Source organism: Octopus sinensis, linkage group LG24, assembly GCF_006345805.1.
Source record: "Octopus sinensis linkage group LG24, ASM634580v1, whole genome shotgun sequence".
In the NCBI taxonomy this organism is placed as follows: domain Eukaryota; kingdom Metazoa; phylum Mollusca; class Cephalopoda; order Octopoda; family Octopodidae; genus Octopus; species Octopus sinensis.
In genome coordinates this window covers 3,372,693-3,389,884 of record NC_043020.1, presented here as the reverse complement: position 1 = coordinate 3,389,884, position 17,192 = coordinate 3,372,693, and the positions used below count along the sequence as shown (strand labels likewise).

The window sequence follows — 17,192 nt, the reverse complement described above, 5'->3', positions numbered from 1 at the left end:
CTTTAGTCGAGCAAATCAACCCCAGGTTATTCTTTGTAAGCCTAGTACTTATTATATTGGTGTCTTTTTAGCAAACCACTAAGTTACAGAGACGTAAACACACCAGCATCGGTTGTCAAGCGATGTTGGGAGGACAAATACAGACACACAAACATATATACACGACGGGCTTCTTCCAGTTTCCGTCAACCAAATCCACTCACAAGGCTTTGGTCAGCCTGAGGCTATAGTAGAAGACACTTGCCCAAGGTGCCACGCTGTGGGACTGAACCCGGAACCATGTGGTTGGTAAGCAAGCTACTTACCACACAGCTACTAATACCCATTGTTCTATGTTTGTATGGGACAGAGTTTATTGAGGCAGATTTTCTATGGCCAGATGTCCTTTCTGTTGCCAACCTTCACCTGTTTCCAAGCAAGATAATATTTCTCTATGGTCAGACACGGAAGACTGGAAATAGACATTATTTGTCTGACAGTGATATTCATTTACAACCACATGATGTCAAGAAAAGGATACACACACACACACACACACACAGTGGGCTTATTTGAGTTTCTTCATACTAAAATAAGCATCACATTAGACATGGTAACCTGAATGGGAAAGGGTTAAGTGGGTTTTCAGATCTTCTCTCCAGAGGTTTGCTGCTTCCTAAAGTTCTCATCTCAAAAACAAAAAGACACTTACATGGAAAAAAAAAAACACAAAATACATAAATCTATAGAAATTAACATTTCTAAGGCAAAATTTTTAATTTTCATAATTTTTTTTTTAAATTCAAATATTCTTGATGTATTTTATTTTATATACAAAATGATGCAAAAATAATCCAGTTTTGTAAATTTAGTAAAAATTTCTGCAATATCAAAACATCTTCTATATATATGATATATATACATATATATATATAACAGACATACACACACATACATATCTAAACATACATACACAAATCCTTTCCTTGTTTGAATTAAATTTATTGGTTTCTTTATAAACCTAATATTTATTCCTCCATTCGATCACATAACTCCAATACAATAGATTTTTGGTGGGCTATGATTGTAAATATGCCTACAATTTGACAAGTACCTTGACATTATATATAATATATATATATATATATATATATATAATATATAAATATAATATATATACACACACACACACACACGCATATATATATATACACACACACACACACACAAATATTCTATAATTATATACATGATTATAATCAAGGGTTAGGCTGATTGCTTCACCACATACTGATTTAGAAATAGGAACTAAATGCCTTTTCTACAACCATAAAAGATCTCCAAGACAGTAAACAGACTTTTTTACGTAAAAAAGTGTGTTTACTGTCTTGGAGATCTTTTATCATAGTAGAAAAGGCATTTAGTTCCTATTTCTAAATCAGTGTGTGGTGAAGCAATTAGCCTAACCCTAACCCTGATTATAATCATGTATATAATTATAGAATATTTGTACAAGTTTGCTTAAAATGGTTATTTTTAACGTACTGACTACTTGGCAAAATTATTAGTTATTAATTATATATATATACATATATACACAATATATATATATATCTATATATCATATTAGATGTTAGATGTTAACATGAACCAATTTGGAGGTAGAAACAAAAGAGTATTTTTAATTCAGTTGGACATTTGTGGAAAAGTCTAAAACCCAAAACATTTAAAAGAGGTAGGTTGAAGCAAAACAAAAAGTTCTGAGGATGCACCCCGGCCCTTTCCCCCGTCTCTGAACCCCAAAATCCATTTCCTAATTCTTATTTCGTCAGACATAATCAAAGCAACATCAGAAGGCAGAAGATAAAGACCAAGATTATGAAATGGTTGGAGTGGTGGGCAGAAGTGGCTTAAACACATCAGCTGTTTGCAGTCATCATTTGCATCACATATCATCATCATCTTCATCCCCATCAGAGCCGTATTCAGTCATGTAGTTCTGCAGGCTGTTTCATTCAATAACGAGCTTGCCTTCACTAAACAGGTGATTAATGGCAGTCTGCAAGAGAAATTGAGAAGGGAAAACATCTAAAACAAGAGATTTAAAAAAAATTTTTCATTTTCAAATTTGGTAGAATTTATATTTTGACAGGACACAAAGGGGCCGGGACAAACACCCAAGCATAGAATAAACCCTCAAGGGATCCAGATTTAATGGAATGAATGCAAACAATAATGCTTTCAAATTTTGGCACAAAATTTAGCAATTTTGAAGAAAGGAGGAAATCAATTGCATCAACCCCAATCCTCGACAAATATTTATTTGATCTTCCCGACAAGAGTGAAAGTGAAAGTCGGGAGTATTTGAGCTGAGAATGTAAAAAGCTGGCAGAAATGACACTCAGCAGTTTTTGTCTGGAGCAACGACGACTCTGCTGGCTCAAAACATCTTCATCATCGTCTTTAATGAATAATAATCTTTCCTACTACAGGCATAAGGCCCGACATTTTGGGGGAGGGGTTAAGTTGATTACATCGATCCTGAAAGGATGGAAGACAAAGTTGGCTTCAGTGGAATTTGAACTCAGAAGATAAGGATAGATGAAGGCATTTTGCCAGGCAGGCTAATGATTCTGTCAGCTAGCTACATTAACTTAATGAATAATTATAATAATTCTTTCTATTGTAGGCATAATGCCTGAAATTTTAGGAGAGGGAAGTAGATGATTGCATCGACCCCAGTATGCAACTGGTACTTGTTTTATTGACCCTGAAAGGATGAAAGGCAAAGTTTACATTATTGGAATCTGAACACAGAACATAACGACAAAATTTTGCTAATAGTTTGTCCAATGTAAGGCAGCAAGCTGAGAGGATTGTTAGTATACTGGGTGAAATGCTGAGTGGTGTTTTGCCTGTGTTGCTTCTTTTAGTTTTCGAAAATTGTAAATAACTTAAATAATGTACATAATTCCTCATCTCTTAAAGAGTGCTTGCTAACATCCAGGTGCCAAGTCTCAGTATATGTCTGCGCATCATTAGCCATAGCATATATGTGAACAAGATTAAGCATAACTTCATTGCTAGAAACTCTCCACCTGCTATCATCTCATAAAAACACATAAACCAGGACCAAATTGAAAAATTTAACTGGTCACCAGTATTAATGGATCCTTCAATAAAATCTTATAGATCCTACCAAAAATTCCTAAACCACTACTTCAAACCTTCTCAAGAAAATGTTGAAAGCTCCACAAGTCATCAACAGACTCTGAAAGACCTCAACCCTTCCCCTCTCAGAAAACTACTATTTTAGTCTGAATATTGTTTCCCTGTACACCTTTAACCTCATCCCTCTAGTTAATCAGTATAATCTTCTCTCATCACCGTAACTACTTTGGACTTACAACTCAGATATTCCCAAACTGTTGACTATTATAATGAACAGCACCAACTTCCAGTTCTAAGACTCCATTTACAAAGAAATCTCTGAACTGTGGCTTAGTTATTCTAGCAGTGCCATCCTGCGCATGTAAAGCAACCAAATGCACACAACAGAGCGGAAAAGTTAGCTGGTACTGAGAGGGTGAGAGACACTGGTGTAGAAGGGTTCCTCAAGGTATTGCCTGTTCTCAGGTGAAACATAAATGCAAACAAACACCAACCTGTCTTTGCAGGACTTGCAGATTGGCTTCTGCTTTTTCTATGAGTTTCTCTACTTTTGAAGTCTCCGTTTCTGATATATTCTCTCGGAAAGCGTCCTTAGTTCTACGTAATGCATACATTCTGTGGAAACAGAAGCAAAAAAGAGAAAAGACAGAGTCACAAATTATACTTTTAATTCATCGTCCTTTTTTCACAACCGTGTCATATTCATTCAAGCATAAACACAAAGGCAACACCTGCTACAATTTCTGACATTTAGCCAAAAGCATTCCATAAATGAATGGCCATTTCATCTCCTTCCTAAGTCACAATATGCCTAATACCACATCATTCAATTTGTCCTTCCTTTCTAATTCAGTAAGTGGTGATTTGGTTGCTATTTTTAGCAGGTTAAGGGGCTACAACGAAACTCTCTTATTGGCACAAATAACCTAGTTTTTGTTATTCGCATCTCTCAATACTCGACCGGTCAGTCTTATGATGGGGCCTTGGGAAAGGACATTGGCTAAACAAAAAATGCATGGGGTGGATGTAGGTGTCATCAAAATGAAACTGGACCTCTTACTCTCAAGTATCGCAGATGAACCAATTTCACAGCAGAAGGTGCAGATAAGGGGCAGAGGCATGAAATTCCCTCATGCACCAAATGTCAATTTCTAAAAAGAATTAGTGAAGTAAAATTATGTAGCAACATCAACTGGCAGTGCCACAGCATGGCCACAGCTCATGAGCTGAAACTAGATCAGATCAAATCAAATGATGCATATATATACACAAAACCGTTATGAATGTATACATATAAACAAATATGACGCAGTTGTGTGCGTGAGTTTGTGATACATAACAACTGTAGGGATAAGAATTCCATATATTGATTTGGATTTTTTTTTCCCACGAGAGTTCCAGACCCCAGTTACGAACTCATTTGCATACAGCCAATCAGAGCTCAACTAACAAACTAATTTATGAGCGCACAACAAATGATGGGCGATAAGAAAAGGTCATTTGGGTCAGGAATGACCATGCTTCTTTTCTCTTTCGATAATGCTTGTTGTTCTTGTTCTTGATCCAACCATGGCTGCCTCTCAGTATTTTTTCCTTTTGTTGTTTACTTTCTAAAACAGTAAGGGCAGAGGGTTGCTAGTCCATCACTCTCTACCCATATCCCCCCCCCGTCCATATCTTTACCATATGGGGCCCTAACAAAATCTGATAACAGATATAGATGCAAATCTATCTAATGACTTGTCTCCTTCTAAAATCAGGCAAAACTTGGCGACACCACCATTCTTTGTCCTGAGTTTATTTGGTAGGGTGTATTTGTTAACTTGACAAGGTCACGGTGAGCTCTGACTGGCTGTATGCAAATGAGTACATTACTGGGGTCCGGAACTCTCGTGGGCGGGCCGCATCTAGGTCATGACCTTTGCTGGCATGTTCTATTTTTAACCCTTGTAGATAGTTAAGGTGCCCCAGATTCAAGGTACCTCGGTATTGTAACCAGTTAATTCGAAAACGCCTTTGAAATTCATTTCCATTTATAATTTATATTACTGCAAGCAGACAGTTTGATCCTATACAAAGGGTACCCTTCGATATTTTGAATACTGCGGATTAAAAAGAAAAAAAATATCTGACAATGGTAGGAACAATGGGATATCACGAATGAACAAGGGATATCTTAGAAGCAGCTTGTTTTAACCCTCTGAAGATACGATGCAGAAGTTAAAGCAAGTTAGTTTCCATTTGCGCTGGTCGAAATATCAGTCTTCGTTTCCTTAAAAATATGTGAATAAATGAAATTTATATGTTTTTATGAATTCATATCTTAAATGTCACATTATCACTGTTCTAATTATATACCAAATACATACACGTGTGAGTGTGTGTGTTTCTCCTACAGCTAGACATACGGTGTTGGTTTGTTTACGTACCAGCAACTTAGAGATTCAATAACAGAGGCCGATAAAATACGTATCTGATTTTTAAAAATAAGTACTGGGAGTCGATCTGTTTCAAAGAGGTGCCCCTGCATGGCCACAACCCAATGATTGAAACAAGTAAAAGATTTTTTTAAAGATAAGATAGTCAAAGCTGGGACGTATTCGATAATAGCTCGATCAGAGAGAAAGAGGGGCTGTGTGACCTCATGTCACAGTAAAAACTCCTTGTTATTTATTAGAGAGGGCCAGCATCGCCTGAACTTTTACATGTTTTTCAGGTTTCGTCCGTCTCAGTTCTGAGTTAAAAATAGTGCAGGATGCAGGGATCGATCCATTAAGTGCCAGGACTCCGATCGATCTTTCCCTTTTAATGTTGGTCTTAACAAAAGAAATGATTATTAACTGATAGAAATAAACCGGCTCTCGTTAGAAATTAAAATTTCGCAAGAACATAGATATTTTAAAAACTGGATGTCTTATAAATTGAGAATGGGCAAGTGACACAAACTTATTTATATCAAATAAATGGTACAAGTGCCAATGATTCTCCGAGGAGGCCCTACGCTTTAACCCCACTTTACAGAATTGGTAGTCAAATCTCCTTCAGAGCACAAACCCCTCGTCTTGTAAGATGAAAGCTGTACAAGATAACCGTGGTCCTACTTAAAACAACCACATCAACAAGAAACCTAATTAATTAAGTAATTACGTAAGAACACATGTAAACTATTTCGAGCAGAACAGATGCTGCATCGATTGAAGTAATTTATTTCTGATAATTATAAATTAAAAGTGGAATTAATAACCGAAGGCAATTAGATTACAATAAAAACAGCTTCGGTATTAAATATTTATTAAAGACTCGAGTAACTTTCAAATCAAAATAAACAGTCTCACCCTGTTGATACCAAACCACGCTTTTCGTTCTTAGGACGGTCAAATACTAATTAACTAAAATAGAAGTTTTCCTAATTATTATTTTCTGTAAGTGCGTCATGGGTTTGTCTACTAATTGAATGTTCACTTACCGAAAGTTATAGGTTTGAAACTTTTGGGATTCCCTCAACATTTTCTTGTACAACGTGAGAACGCGATTCCTCGTTGCAGACATTCTGCTCTGCTTTCCACAGGAAGTGAGGATGCTTTTGGTACTCACCACGCGACTGGGCCGTGCGCGCGTGGGGATGCCTGTTTATATAAGTATATCATATATATATCAATGCTATATATATATATATAAATTTAAAATGAGGGCTAGAAATTAGTAGATATTAATTTAATTAACATCGATTTCACACCAGTGGTCTAGCATATAAAAAAACTGAAGGTTCAGTAAAATTGCTAGAAATAGATCCCATAGCGGATCTATTTCTAGCATAAGGGTGTCCATATAGTGGTTTCCCTCATATATATATATATATATATATATATGAATGTGTGTATATATACATACTTATATATATATATATATATATATATATATATATATATATATACACGCACACATGTGTGTGTGTGTATGTCTACTAATACAGTCGTGAGACCCGAAAGGTCGTGGTAAAAGCAGCTGTTTAACCTCTAGCATTGACAAAGCTTGTCTAGAAAAGACAAAGAAGACGATAATCAATCATTACAGCTAATTAGGCAATTGTCGTTTATTAATCAATGTAATTATACACTTCGTCCCATATCGAAATTAGAAATTCCAGTTAGGGAGAAGCTGGTTGGTTTTTATTTCGGAATAATAACAATTTCTTTTTTCACAAAATCCCCAATTCATTTGTTATTATTAAAAAAATTATAAAACCGAAAATCTTCATTAAAAAAACGGTAAAACAAACAGCCTTAAATAAAAACTAATTAGCCGAGCATCGTTCTTCTGAGTACCTGTTCCGTCGTTCACTGACCCAAAGACTCCGCCGTTTTCACATTTAACTCGAGAACTGTTTGTATTATTGTCCGCTGATTAGTTTGGTAAACCGAAAGCATGGTTGTTGTACTGCATAGGTAAGCTTTGCTCTTATTTGAACAATACAATATTTTAGGGAGATGCACTTAGCTCGGAGTTTTGTCAGTGATCAGGTCGCGGTCTGAAAGCGACGAAAATATTTTGGCGAATTAAATTTAAATGTCGAAGTGGATCGAACGGGTTTTGTGTGTTTCTTAAATGTCTTAGAAACACCTTCCACGCTGCATTTGTTTATAAATAATTATTAATATCGTCCAACCAGTGTCAACTCTGGATCGCTGGCCACTGGATGCTATAAAGGAGCTGTTGAGGTCGCGGACCACGAAACGGGGTTTGAATTCCAGTCGAGTACTTGCGACAGTATAATAAAATTCTATATTTGCCTCTCAAATTTTGGTCTTGGATCTCAGTTAGAAATAATCCACTGGTTCCCAACCCTTTTATTTAAAGGAGTTTTCCCACGGAACCCTCTGAATATGCTTATCCTTATATATATATATATATAAATCTATGAAATTTTGAATTTCGTTCACGGACCGTCAGTACTACCTTTGCGGACCCCTGGTTGAGAAGCACTGAAATTATCCATTACAAATTATTATTAAAAAAAACAGAAGGATGGAATCAACGACAGAAAGACGAAATGCTTTGCAGAATCTTCTTTACAACTCCTTTCCGTTCCGGTTAAAATCCGCCAAGGTCGACTCTACGCAACTGGGCCCCATTCATTTCGTTTGCTCATAACCTTCTGAAAAATGGATATTTTTTAACGAAATTTTCTACAAATACGTTTTAGATGGTGTGGATTACGATTATACTGAAATTTGTTGTTCAAATCTCTTCAGATTTTTATAGGCGGAGTTTCGGATAACTTACACGCTTCGACTTTGTTTCCTCTTACATTATGATGATATAGATTACAATTACGAAGAATAAAAAGAAAAAACAAAACTTTCCCTTTGGACTATTCCACCTTTTCCCTTTTGGAATTTGTTCATTATATTTGTTTTCAAATTATACCGGTTTCTCTGAAAAATACTCATTTAACAAATTCCGGAAGGGAAGGCTGAAATAGTCTCCAAAAGTTTGTTTTTCGGCATAATTGTAAAATTGTAATCTACATCATTAAAATGTTCGAGGATAAGTCGAGGTCCGTGAAATATTGCCCTCCGCCTAGTTGTTGGGTTTATTTTTACTTTATAACCTGATGTGCACTACCTGAAAGGGTTTTGTAGAAAGTATCAATAAAAAATACTTATTTACTGTAAGTTCTGAGGAGACCAAGTCGAGTGGGGCCCGCCTGTGTTATGTCGACGTTGGTTCACATCACTCCTTAAAAGCACAGAGCCGCATTATCGGTCTCTCTGGCATACATGTCAATACAATGGGTTCAATTGTGAGCAGACCTTTGTTTGTGACAATTCAATCAACAACTATGTGATGGAGAGTGCAGTGTAAAGCCATAGACAATAGTCTTAATAAAATGTAGGCTGGACGGGTTTCTTGTAGCTTTTCTTCCAGTTCATGTAAATCTTAGTAATCATCAGCAGCAGCAACAGCATTATTATTTAACCCTTTTCATACTAAACCGCCTGAGACTGTCCAAGGTTCTTTGATGTAAATTTATTGCTTTAAAGTGGTCTCAATTATAATCTTTCAAAATTTTATGCTATTTTTTTTCCAGACGCCATCTTAATAATGAAAAAGCTATTTTACTAAATTCTTTATTATATTAAAAACTTATTGACACAATGGCAGCGTATGTTTACAGAAATATGGTAACAAAAGGATTAACATCTATTTTCCATGCTGGCATGGGTTGGATGGTTTGACAGGAGCTTGCAAGCCAGAAGGCTGTGCCAGACCCCGGTCTTCTGTTTCAGCTTGGTTTCGATAGTTGGACACCCTTCCTAACGCCAACCCCTTTACAGAGTGTACTGGCTGCTTTTTCCATGGTGCTGGAACACTGCTTTTCTGTGTAGTGCAGGCATGAGTTTGCTTTTTATGTGACGCCAGCATGGCTGCTCCTAACGTGGTGTGCTTTCTATATGGCACCAGTACAGGTGCTTTATATGTGGCACTGGTACAGGTGCCTTTTACATGGTGTCAGTATGGGTGTTATTTATGTGGCACCAGTGCCTGCAGGTTCACCAAATGACCTGCAATGGTGGGTTATGCCACTTCAAGTGAGTTCAAGTCCCCCTTAAATTAATTTTACCTTTTCTGTCTTCATTATCAATGCCATCATCGTTCTTCAGGAAAACCACACTGTAATATGAATGTCTTCTAACATTATTTATACTAGCAGAAAACCCACCCTCCAAACAGGGAGGCTGGACAAACGCCATAAAGCATTATATCCAAAATGCCATCTTCTATTTATGACAAAAACTAAAGGGAGACAGAATGCCAGACAAAATTCTTTGCAGTATTTCGTCTGTCGCTACGTTCTGAGTTCAAATTCCGCCGAGGTCAACTTTGCCTTTCATCCTTTCAGGGTTGATTAAATAACTACCAGTTACACACTGGGGTCGATGTAATCGACTTAATCCCTTTGTCTGTCCTTGTTTGTCCCATCTATGTTTAGCCCCTTGTGGGCAGTAAAGAAATAAGTATTTGTTCTGGTTTTTTACCATCTGATTTCAAAGTCAATTTTTACTTTCATCCTTCCAAGTTCAGTAAAATATAAATACCAGCAAGTACTAAGGTTTAATTTAATTAATTACTTCCTCACAAATTTGTGACTGTAACTTCGAAATTATTATTTACTCCTTATAAGGTGTTAAGCTGGCAGAATCATTAGCACATTGGACGTAACAGTATTTCGTCCATCTCTACCTTCTGAGTTCAAATTTCACTAAGCTTGACCTTCCTTTTATCCTTTCAGAGTCAATAAAATAAGTACCAGTTGAGCACTTACCCTTTCCCCCTAAATTGCTGGCCTTGTGCTAACATTTGAAATCTTTATTTATTCTATATTACTTGACTTTATTACACACAATTTGTTTTGGAAACCGTTTTTAAAAAGCTTGATTCCAAAAATATTTACTTTTTCTCATTTCAGGTATTCGCTATGTTTATTTCGCTGGCGTTCGAAATGTTCTTTGTCACGACGATTCACAAGTTCATGTGTATTTAACAGTAAGCAACACACAGACAATAAATCCATTTCCGTCTTGGATAAGCATTATCCCAGAGACTCAGTTACTAACATTAGTGAAAGTATAGTTTCAAAACTTGGAGAGAACCTTCACAACAAGAAGCACCACCCACTTAACTTAATTCGTCAGAGAATACAGTCATTTACATACAACTATTTTAGAAACTCACGAGGGAACCCTTTATTTTCAGTCTACGACAACCTTAGTCCTGTGGTCACCACATGGCAAAATTTTGACAGTCTTTTGGTTCCCACTGACCATGTGAGCCGAAAAGTCAGTGACAGTTACTATATTAATTCCAACTTGATGCTCAGAGCCCACACATCGGCCCATCAATGTGATCTTATACGATCTGGATTGGATGCTTTTCTAGTGATTGGTGATGTTTATCGCCGTGATTCTATTGACCAAACTCATTTTCCAGTTTTTCATCAAGTTGAAGGAGTTCGACTCTTTACACAACACACGGTAAGTAGAATGTCCCTTCAGAGATTTTAGGTCCTCCTCTGCTGTTCAACACATTATGCAACCTGTTTGCTCCACCAGGCTCGGGTCAGTTGCTACTCTTGCATGTCCATTCCATGTAATGTTGACTGTCTTCAGGTCATCTTGAAATGTCGACTACCAAGGGATCTACCCTGCTCCTTTTTTATGCTGGCTGACCAGCTGTGTCCAAGTCAAAGTAGTTTCCAAGTGCCATTGACTGACTAGACTGAGAATGTTGCTAGCCAGGTGGAATCAGCATTCTGCTACAATCTCTTGCAGTGCTTATAACCTTCCTCTTCTTAGAATCTTCTCAGGTGTGACACTGTGGCACCAGTTGACCTTTAGGGTCTTTCTGAGTCACCTTTGATGGAATACATTTAGTATTTTTACCTGTTCTTACTGCCCTTCCAAGTCTCACTTTGAGGGTTGTCCTAAAGCTAAACAATATAAGTAGGTGATGCAGACACACCTGAAGTGTGTGTGTGTGTGTGTGTTGGAATGCAATAACTTTTCTATCTCTTTCCAGTGTTTCCTTAACGTTGTGTGTCCTCTTTTGTTTGTTCCAGTTGTTTCAGAATGACAGCAGCCAGTGTCTCTTTGAGGAAGGGGAAAGATTGGACGACAAACAAGCCTATCACAGAAGGGAAGTGATCAACCTAATAGAAGAAGACTTGAAGAATTGCTTGCTAAACTTAGCCATCCATTTATTTGGTACCAGTAAGTAGGTTTTATAATACATATGAAAGTATGTTTTAATCAAAGCAAAAAAACTTCATTGAACCCCTTCCATTAAAATTTCAGGCCTTCTACCTGTATTAAAAACCACTATTGTCATTAAGGTGGTTGGTGTTAGAAAGGGCATTCAACTTAAAAACCACTCCAAAGTAGATATTGGAGCTTGATGCAGTCTTTGGACACATTGGTTCCAATCAACCTAGCAGAATCATTAGTATACCAGACAAAATGCTTAGTGGCATTTGGTCTACCTCTATGTTCTGGGCCCAAATTCCACTGAGGTTGACTTTGCTTTTCGTTCTTTTGGGGTTGATGAAATAAGAACCAGGTAAGCCCTAGGTTTGATGTAATTAAGTAGCTCCTTCCCCACCAAGATTTCAGGCCTTGTGCCTGTAATAGAAAATATTATTATTATTATTATTACAGTTTGTATATTTCACTTCTCAGATCTCTCAGTTTCATTTGTTCTGGCTGATTCTGTAAGAGCGCATGACAACCTTTTCTCAAAGGTCTCACAGGGTCTCTTTCTACAATACTTAACACCCATGTACTAATCTGAAGATCTTTGCAGTTCTCAGTAAAGCAGTTTTCTGACCATGTTCTACTGTCATGACAATCCTAATTTCTCCATTAAATTTCCCAAACTTTGTTCTTTTTGTTGGCTGGGGCTGAAACATCTATCAGAAGGCAAGGGTTCAGTTCAGTTCTCCAGCTCAATTAGTTATTCAACTAAATTGGTATCTTGTGGGAGTGTATTTGACCATAGCTTTTGGATTGACCAAAGCTTTATGAGTGAAAATTCTTAGACAGAATCCTGTTTTTGGATAATAGATTTAATTCTTCACTGCTCCACAATAATAGGTTTCCGGGGTTATCAGGAGAGAATGCCCACTGCTTCAAGGCTTTCTCTTTTGATGACTCCTGCAACCTAAATTTTGAAACTACTCTATTGGAATTTTTTGAATGAGGTCTCTAGTTTTAGGATAACTTCTTCCTGTCAATCTCAGAGGCTATGATAAAAAATCTTGGGGCAGTGAGACTGCTCTGTCTCCTCTGAGTTCTTCGAATAAATAAATTATTTTAGGGTGGAAGAAAGGAAAAAAAATACCAAATTTTGAATTCCTGTCAAAGATTGCTCAAAGGTTTATTCTTTTGCAGTTTTTCTTTCAATTTTTCTTATTTGCTTTTATGTTTAGATATTGAAGTCCGATGGGTTCCTGCTTATTTCCCTTTTACACATCCATCTTGGGAGCTTGAAATTAAATACGAAGACAAATGGATGGAATTGCTCGGATGTGGAATCATTGAACAAGAAATATTACACACAGGTAAAACCAAAGAATTGAATGCTTCAAAATTTGACTTCTTAATTTTCGTTTTCCATTTTGTTATGTGTTCAGATGGGGGTTCTATGGTTAGGATGTCTGCACTAATTCTATGGGTCCAGTTTCATCCCTGCTCCACAGCACCTTTGGAGCTATCTTCTACTCTAGTTTTAATTTAGCCAAAAGCTTGGGAATTGAATTTCACAGATAGAAACCAGTAAATTTGGTTTCGTCTCCTTGCATTCTGTGTTCAAATCCTACACAAGCCCACTTTCTCTTTTGCTAGTTCAAGGTCGATAAAATAAGTATTGGGCTGGTCAATCTAATACTCTACAGAAGGCTTGTAAACATGAAAACAAGGCATGTTTACATTCTAGCAACTCCTAGATTTGGAGTTCAAATTCACTACAACTATTTCATTATATTTCTATGTAGGACACACAGCTGTTGTGGACAGATTGTAGATATCCTCTGGGAATGTTATGTAACATTGTGTCATTTTCAGAGACAGACCTGTCTCGCATATATATTTACTCCATAACATCTGAAGCAAAGCAAGAGACACTCGGGACTCCTTCAGGGCTGAGAAGAAAGATCTTAGCTAAAATGACTGTGACATTTTGAGGCTTTCTCAAGTATGTCTGGTACCAACAACTGGCATTGGTTAGCATGGTTAATGTTTATATAAGTTGATTTTAACATTTTTAAGATGGGGAATACACACAAACAACCAAACTAACAAACAAGAAAAAATACAATCATTAATCGTTATTCCGAGTCTGTGACGGAGTATGGGAGACAACTCTTACAATAGTTTTGATTATTTAAATTTTTAGCAAGAATTAGTTTGAACCGTTACAAATTATTAAAACAGTAAGATTAAATGCATTACAATATTTAATTGCCTCGAGGCAGCGAGCTAGAAGAATCGTTACCATATCGGACAGAATGCTTTGTGGCATTTTGTCCGTCTTTACGTTCTGAGTTCAAATTCCGTCAAGGTCGACTTTGCCTTTCATTCTTTCAGGGTTGATCAAATAAATACGATTTGAACCCTGGGATCGATGTAATCGACTTGCCCCTTGCCCCCCAAACTGCTGTCCTTGTCCCAAAAGTTGAAAACAATATTTAGTTGCCTTCCTCTAGATTTCAAATTCGAATCTTGTTCTTTCTTAGCCTTTTTAAAATTAAATATTTTGTTGTTTTTTTTCAATACCTCCTCATCCTCCTTCATCGCGTTATTGGAATCTGTATCTAGCGCTTGACTGGTATTTTATGTTATCAACCTCCAGAACGATGAAAGTCAAAGATTTTGAACTTTGAGCATCTCTTCTCCTTCCACACAATATTTAGCCTCGTACCCCCTTAGCTGGAAATCAGTATTAAACTGATGCAGAAACCCTAGAACTCAAATATGTCCTCTGATACGATCCCTTCCATTGCCACTACATGTTGAATATATATTTATCTGTTTCAGCTGGAGCTGGCTCTCAAGTGGGCTGGGCATTTGGTCTTGGGCTAGAACGTCTTGCCATGTGTCTCTACCAAATTCCAGACATCCGACTGTTTTGGAGCAAAGATTCTGGATTCCTATCACAGTTCCAGGTTGATGATCCACACACGCCAATCACATATAAGGTAAACATTTTTGTGTTATTTATTTTACTTTTTTCTTATCATCTATGACAATATATGTGTCCATGTATCACAATTATAACAGGACTAATACCCCCCCCCTGCTCCTGTTTACTGTATCATCTTTATTCTGCTGCCCTGTATTAGACATCCCCTACTCCTCCCACATACTCCTTGTACACCTGCCCCACTTATTCCCTCTCACCTTGTACCTAGCGGATAAGGTGATTACATTGACCTCGGTACTTGTCTGGTTCTTCATTTTATCAATCCTGAAGGGATAAAAGGTAAGGTTGACTTTGGCTGGATTTGAACCCTAACCATAATAAAACTGGAAGAAATGCCTCTAAGCGTTCTGTCTGATTGCTTTACTACCATAACTTTATTCCTATTTTTCAGCCTGTGAGTCAGTTCCCGCAGTGCCTCAACGACATCTCTTTCTGGCTTCCTGACAACTACGAAGAAAACAACTTCTATGAACTCGTACGGGAAATTGGAGGCAACATGGTTGAGCAAGTATTTCGTGTTGACGAGTTTTACCACAGCAAGAAGAAAAGACACAGTCACTGCTATAGAATTGTTTACCGCCATCTGCTAAAGACCTTAACTCAGCAGGAAGTCAATCTGGTTCATCAAAACATTGAACAGGCTGTGGCACAAAGACTGGGTGGAGAGGTCCGATAACCTCCATTCTGCTGTTTTGGAGCAGCTTGTGGACATTGCCCTCAAAACTAGGGCTTCATTTTGTATTGCTGTGATAAAAATTATTAAAGTATTTCTGGGTCTGTCTGTGTGTTGTAAACAAAAAAGAATGGATAACTCAAAACATCACTATGCACATTTCAGTAGCATGGTTATTTATCATTAATGCAATGTACATTACATAACATTATGTAATTCCACAATTATCCTCATATATTGATTGTATTTCACAGAATGATGACTGAATATCACCTGATGAAATGGAGTGGTTATGCAATGATGCAGAATTACTTAATGTTATGTTACGTATTTTACATTGATAATAAATAACCAGGGTATTGAAATGAATACAGTGATGTTTCAAGTTGTCCATTCTTATTTTATTAAATGATATATCGCACAATGGGTACCAGTTACACCATTTATACATACATGGATTTACAGGATGCTATTAAATAGCTGCTTAATTTTGTATGGACCTCTTGAAGAATCTGCAATATTTACGTATTCGTTTGGAGTAACCTATTAGCCTAAAATACACAGAGGTGCTTCCAAATTAATTTTCCAAAATCTGTTTGATCCCCATTGCATTGTGTATATATATATATATATATATATATATATACAAAATTTAGAGGATTGACCACTAAAAGTGGACAGCCTGTATGCTAAATATGTAGTTCTAGGACAGCACTCTACACTATATGAGATGTCATCGGGTGTACCACAGGGATCTGTCCTTGGTCCCCTCCTGTTTGTGGCATACATTAATGACATAGATGCCAATTTAAAGAATGCCACAGTATTGAAATATGCAGACGACATCAAGCTGTACCTTGAAATCAAGAGGACTGATCCTGATGTCTACAACTCTTTCCTGCAATCAGACCTAGACACAATGCAGCAATGGATCACAGACTGGCAACTGAAACTGGCTGTGGACAAGTGTACCACCATGCATTTTGGGAGAAAAAACCCTGTGTCCACATACTCCCTCCACAACACTGATATCAAGAAATCCTCTTGCGAGCGTGACCTAGGCATCACTGTCAGCAGTCATTTGCGTTGGACAAAGCATATCTCTAAAATTGTCAAGAAGGCCGAGGGTGTCTTGGCATCACTCAGCAAGACTTTTGTTAGCCGCTCTCCAGCCATCTATTTAAAACTGTATACAGCTATGGTACGACCACACTTGGAATTCGCATCATCAGTTTGGAATCCCTATCTTGCTCAGAACATTGACCTCCTGGAATCTGTCCAGAGACGTGCAACCAAACGCATACCCTCCATCAGACACCTACCATATTCTGAGCGCCTTGTTTCCCTGGGCATGGATTCACTGAAGCTCCGGCGTCTGGTGATGGACTTGGTAAACACCCACAAGGTTATCAACCACCTCACCAACAACAACACTGAACACCTTTTTGATCTCCATGTGTCTAACACACGTGGACATGCCTACAAAGTCAGAAAACAACACAGCTCCCATGACTTTCGGAAACATTTTTTCACGCTCAGGGTTGCTGAAGCGTGGAATAAACTGCCTGCGTCAGTTGTTGACTGCCATGACACTGCATCCTTTAAGGCCCTC

The 17,192-nt window shown here is 37.4% G+C and overlaps 2 protein-coding genes across 2 annotated transcripts; one reads left to right on the top strand and one right to left on the bottom strand.

Annotated features, from left to right (window-relative positions):
- Positions 1-777: 777 nt before the first annotated feature.
- LOC115224030 (LYR motif-containing protein 4) lies at positions 778-6,776 on the bottom strand. Its single transcript, XM_029794827.2, has 3 exons — positions 6,617-6,776; positions 3,645-3,765; positions 778-2,038 (listed from the first exon to the last, which is right to left on the bottom strand). The coding sequence occupies exons 1-3, from the start codon at positions 6,697-6,699 to the stop codon at positions 1,991-1,993; spliced, it is 252 nt and encodes an 83-aa protein (XP_029650687.1). The 5' UTR covers positions 6,700-6,776; the 3' UTR covers positions 778-1,990.
- A 610-nt stretch (positions 6,777-7,386) lies between these two features.
- On the top strand, positions 7,387-15,690 carry LOC115224029 (phenylalanine--tRNA ligase, mitochondrial). The gene is made up of 6 exons (XM_029794826.2): positions 7,387-7,595; positions 10,622-11,186; positions 11,771-11,921; positions 13,136-13,267; positions 14,742-14,902; positions 15,299-15,690. The coding sequence occupies exons 1-6, from the start codon at positions 7,576-7,578 to the stop codon at positions 15,581-15,583; spliced, it is 1,314 nt and encodes a 437-aa protein (XP_029650686.1). The 5' UTR covers positions 7,387-7,575; the 3' UTR covers positions 15,584-15,690.
- The last annotated feature ends 1,502 nt before the right edge of the window (positions 15,691-17,192 follow it).

Excerpts from the sequence above, each read along its gene's own strand:
- LOC115224030 (XM_029794827.2), bottom strand. The coding sequence starts at position 6,699 with ATGTCTGCAACGAGGAATCGCGTTCTCACGTTGTACAAGAAAATGTTG. Across the intron at positions 3,766-6,616 it reads TTTCAAACCTATAACTTTCG|AATGTATGCATTACGTAGAA; the intron begins GTAAGTGAACAT and ends CTGTTTCCACAG. Across the intron at positions 2,039-3,644 it reads TGCAAGTCCTGCAAAGACAG|ACTGCCATTAATCACCTGTT; the intron begins GTTGGTGTTTGT and ends TTTCTCTTGCAG.
- LOC115224029 (XM_029794826.2), top strand. The coding sequence starts at position 7,576 with ATGGTTGTTGTACTGCATAG. Across the intron at positions 11,187-11,770 it reads GACTCTTTACACAACACACG|TTGTTTCAGAATGACAGCAG; the intron begins GTAAGTAGAATG and ends TGTTTGTTCCAG. Across the intron at positions 14,903-15,298 it reads ACACGCCAATCACATATAAG|CCTGTGAGTCAGTTCCCGCA; the intron begins GTAAACATTTTT and ends CCTATTTTTCAG.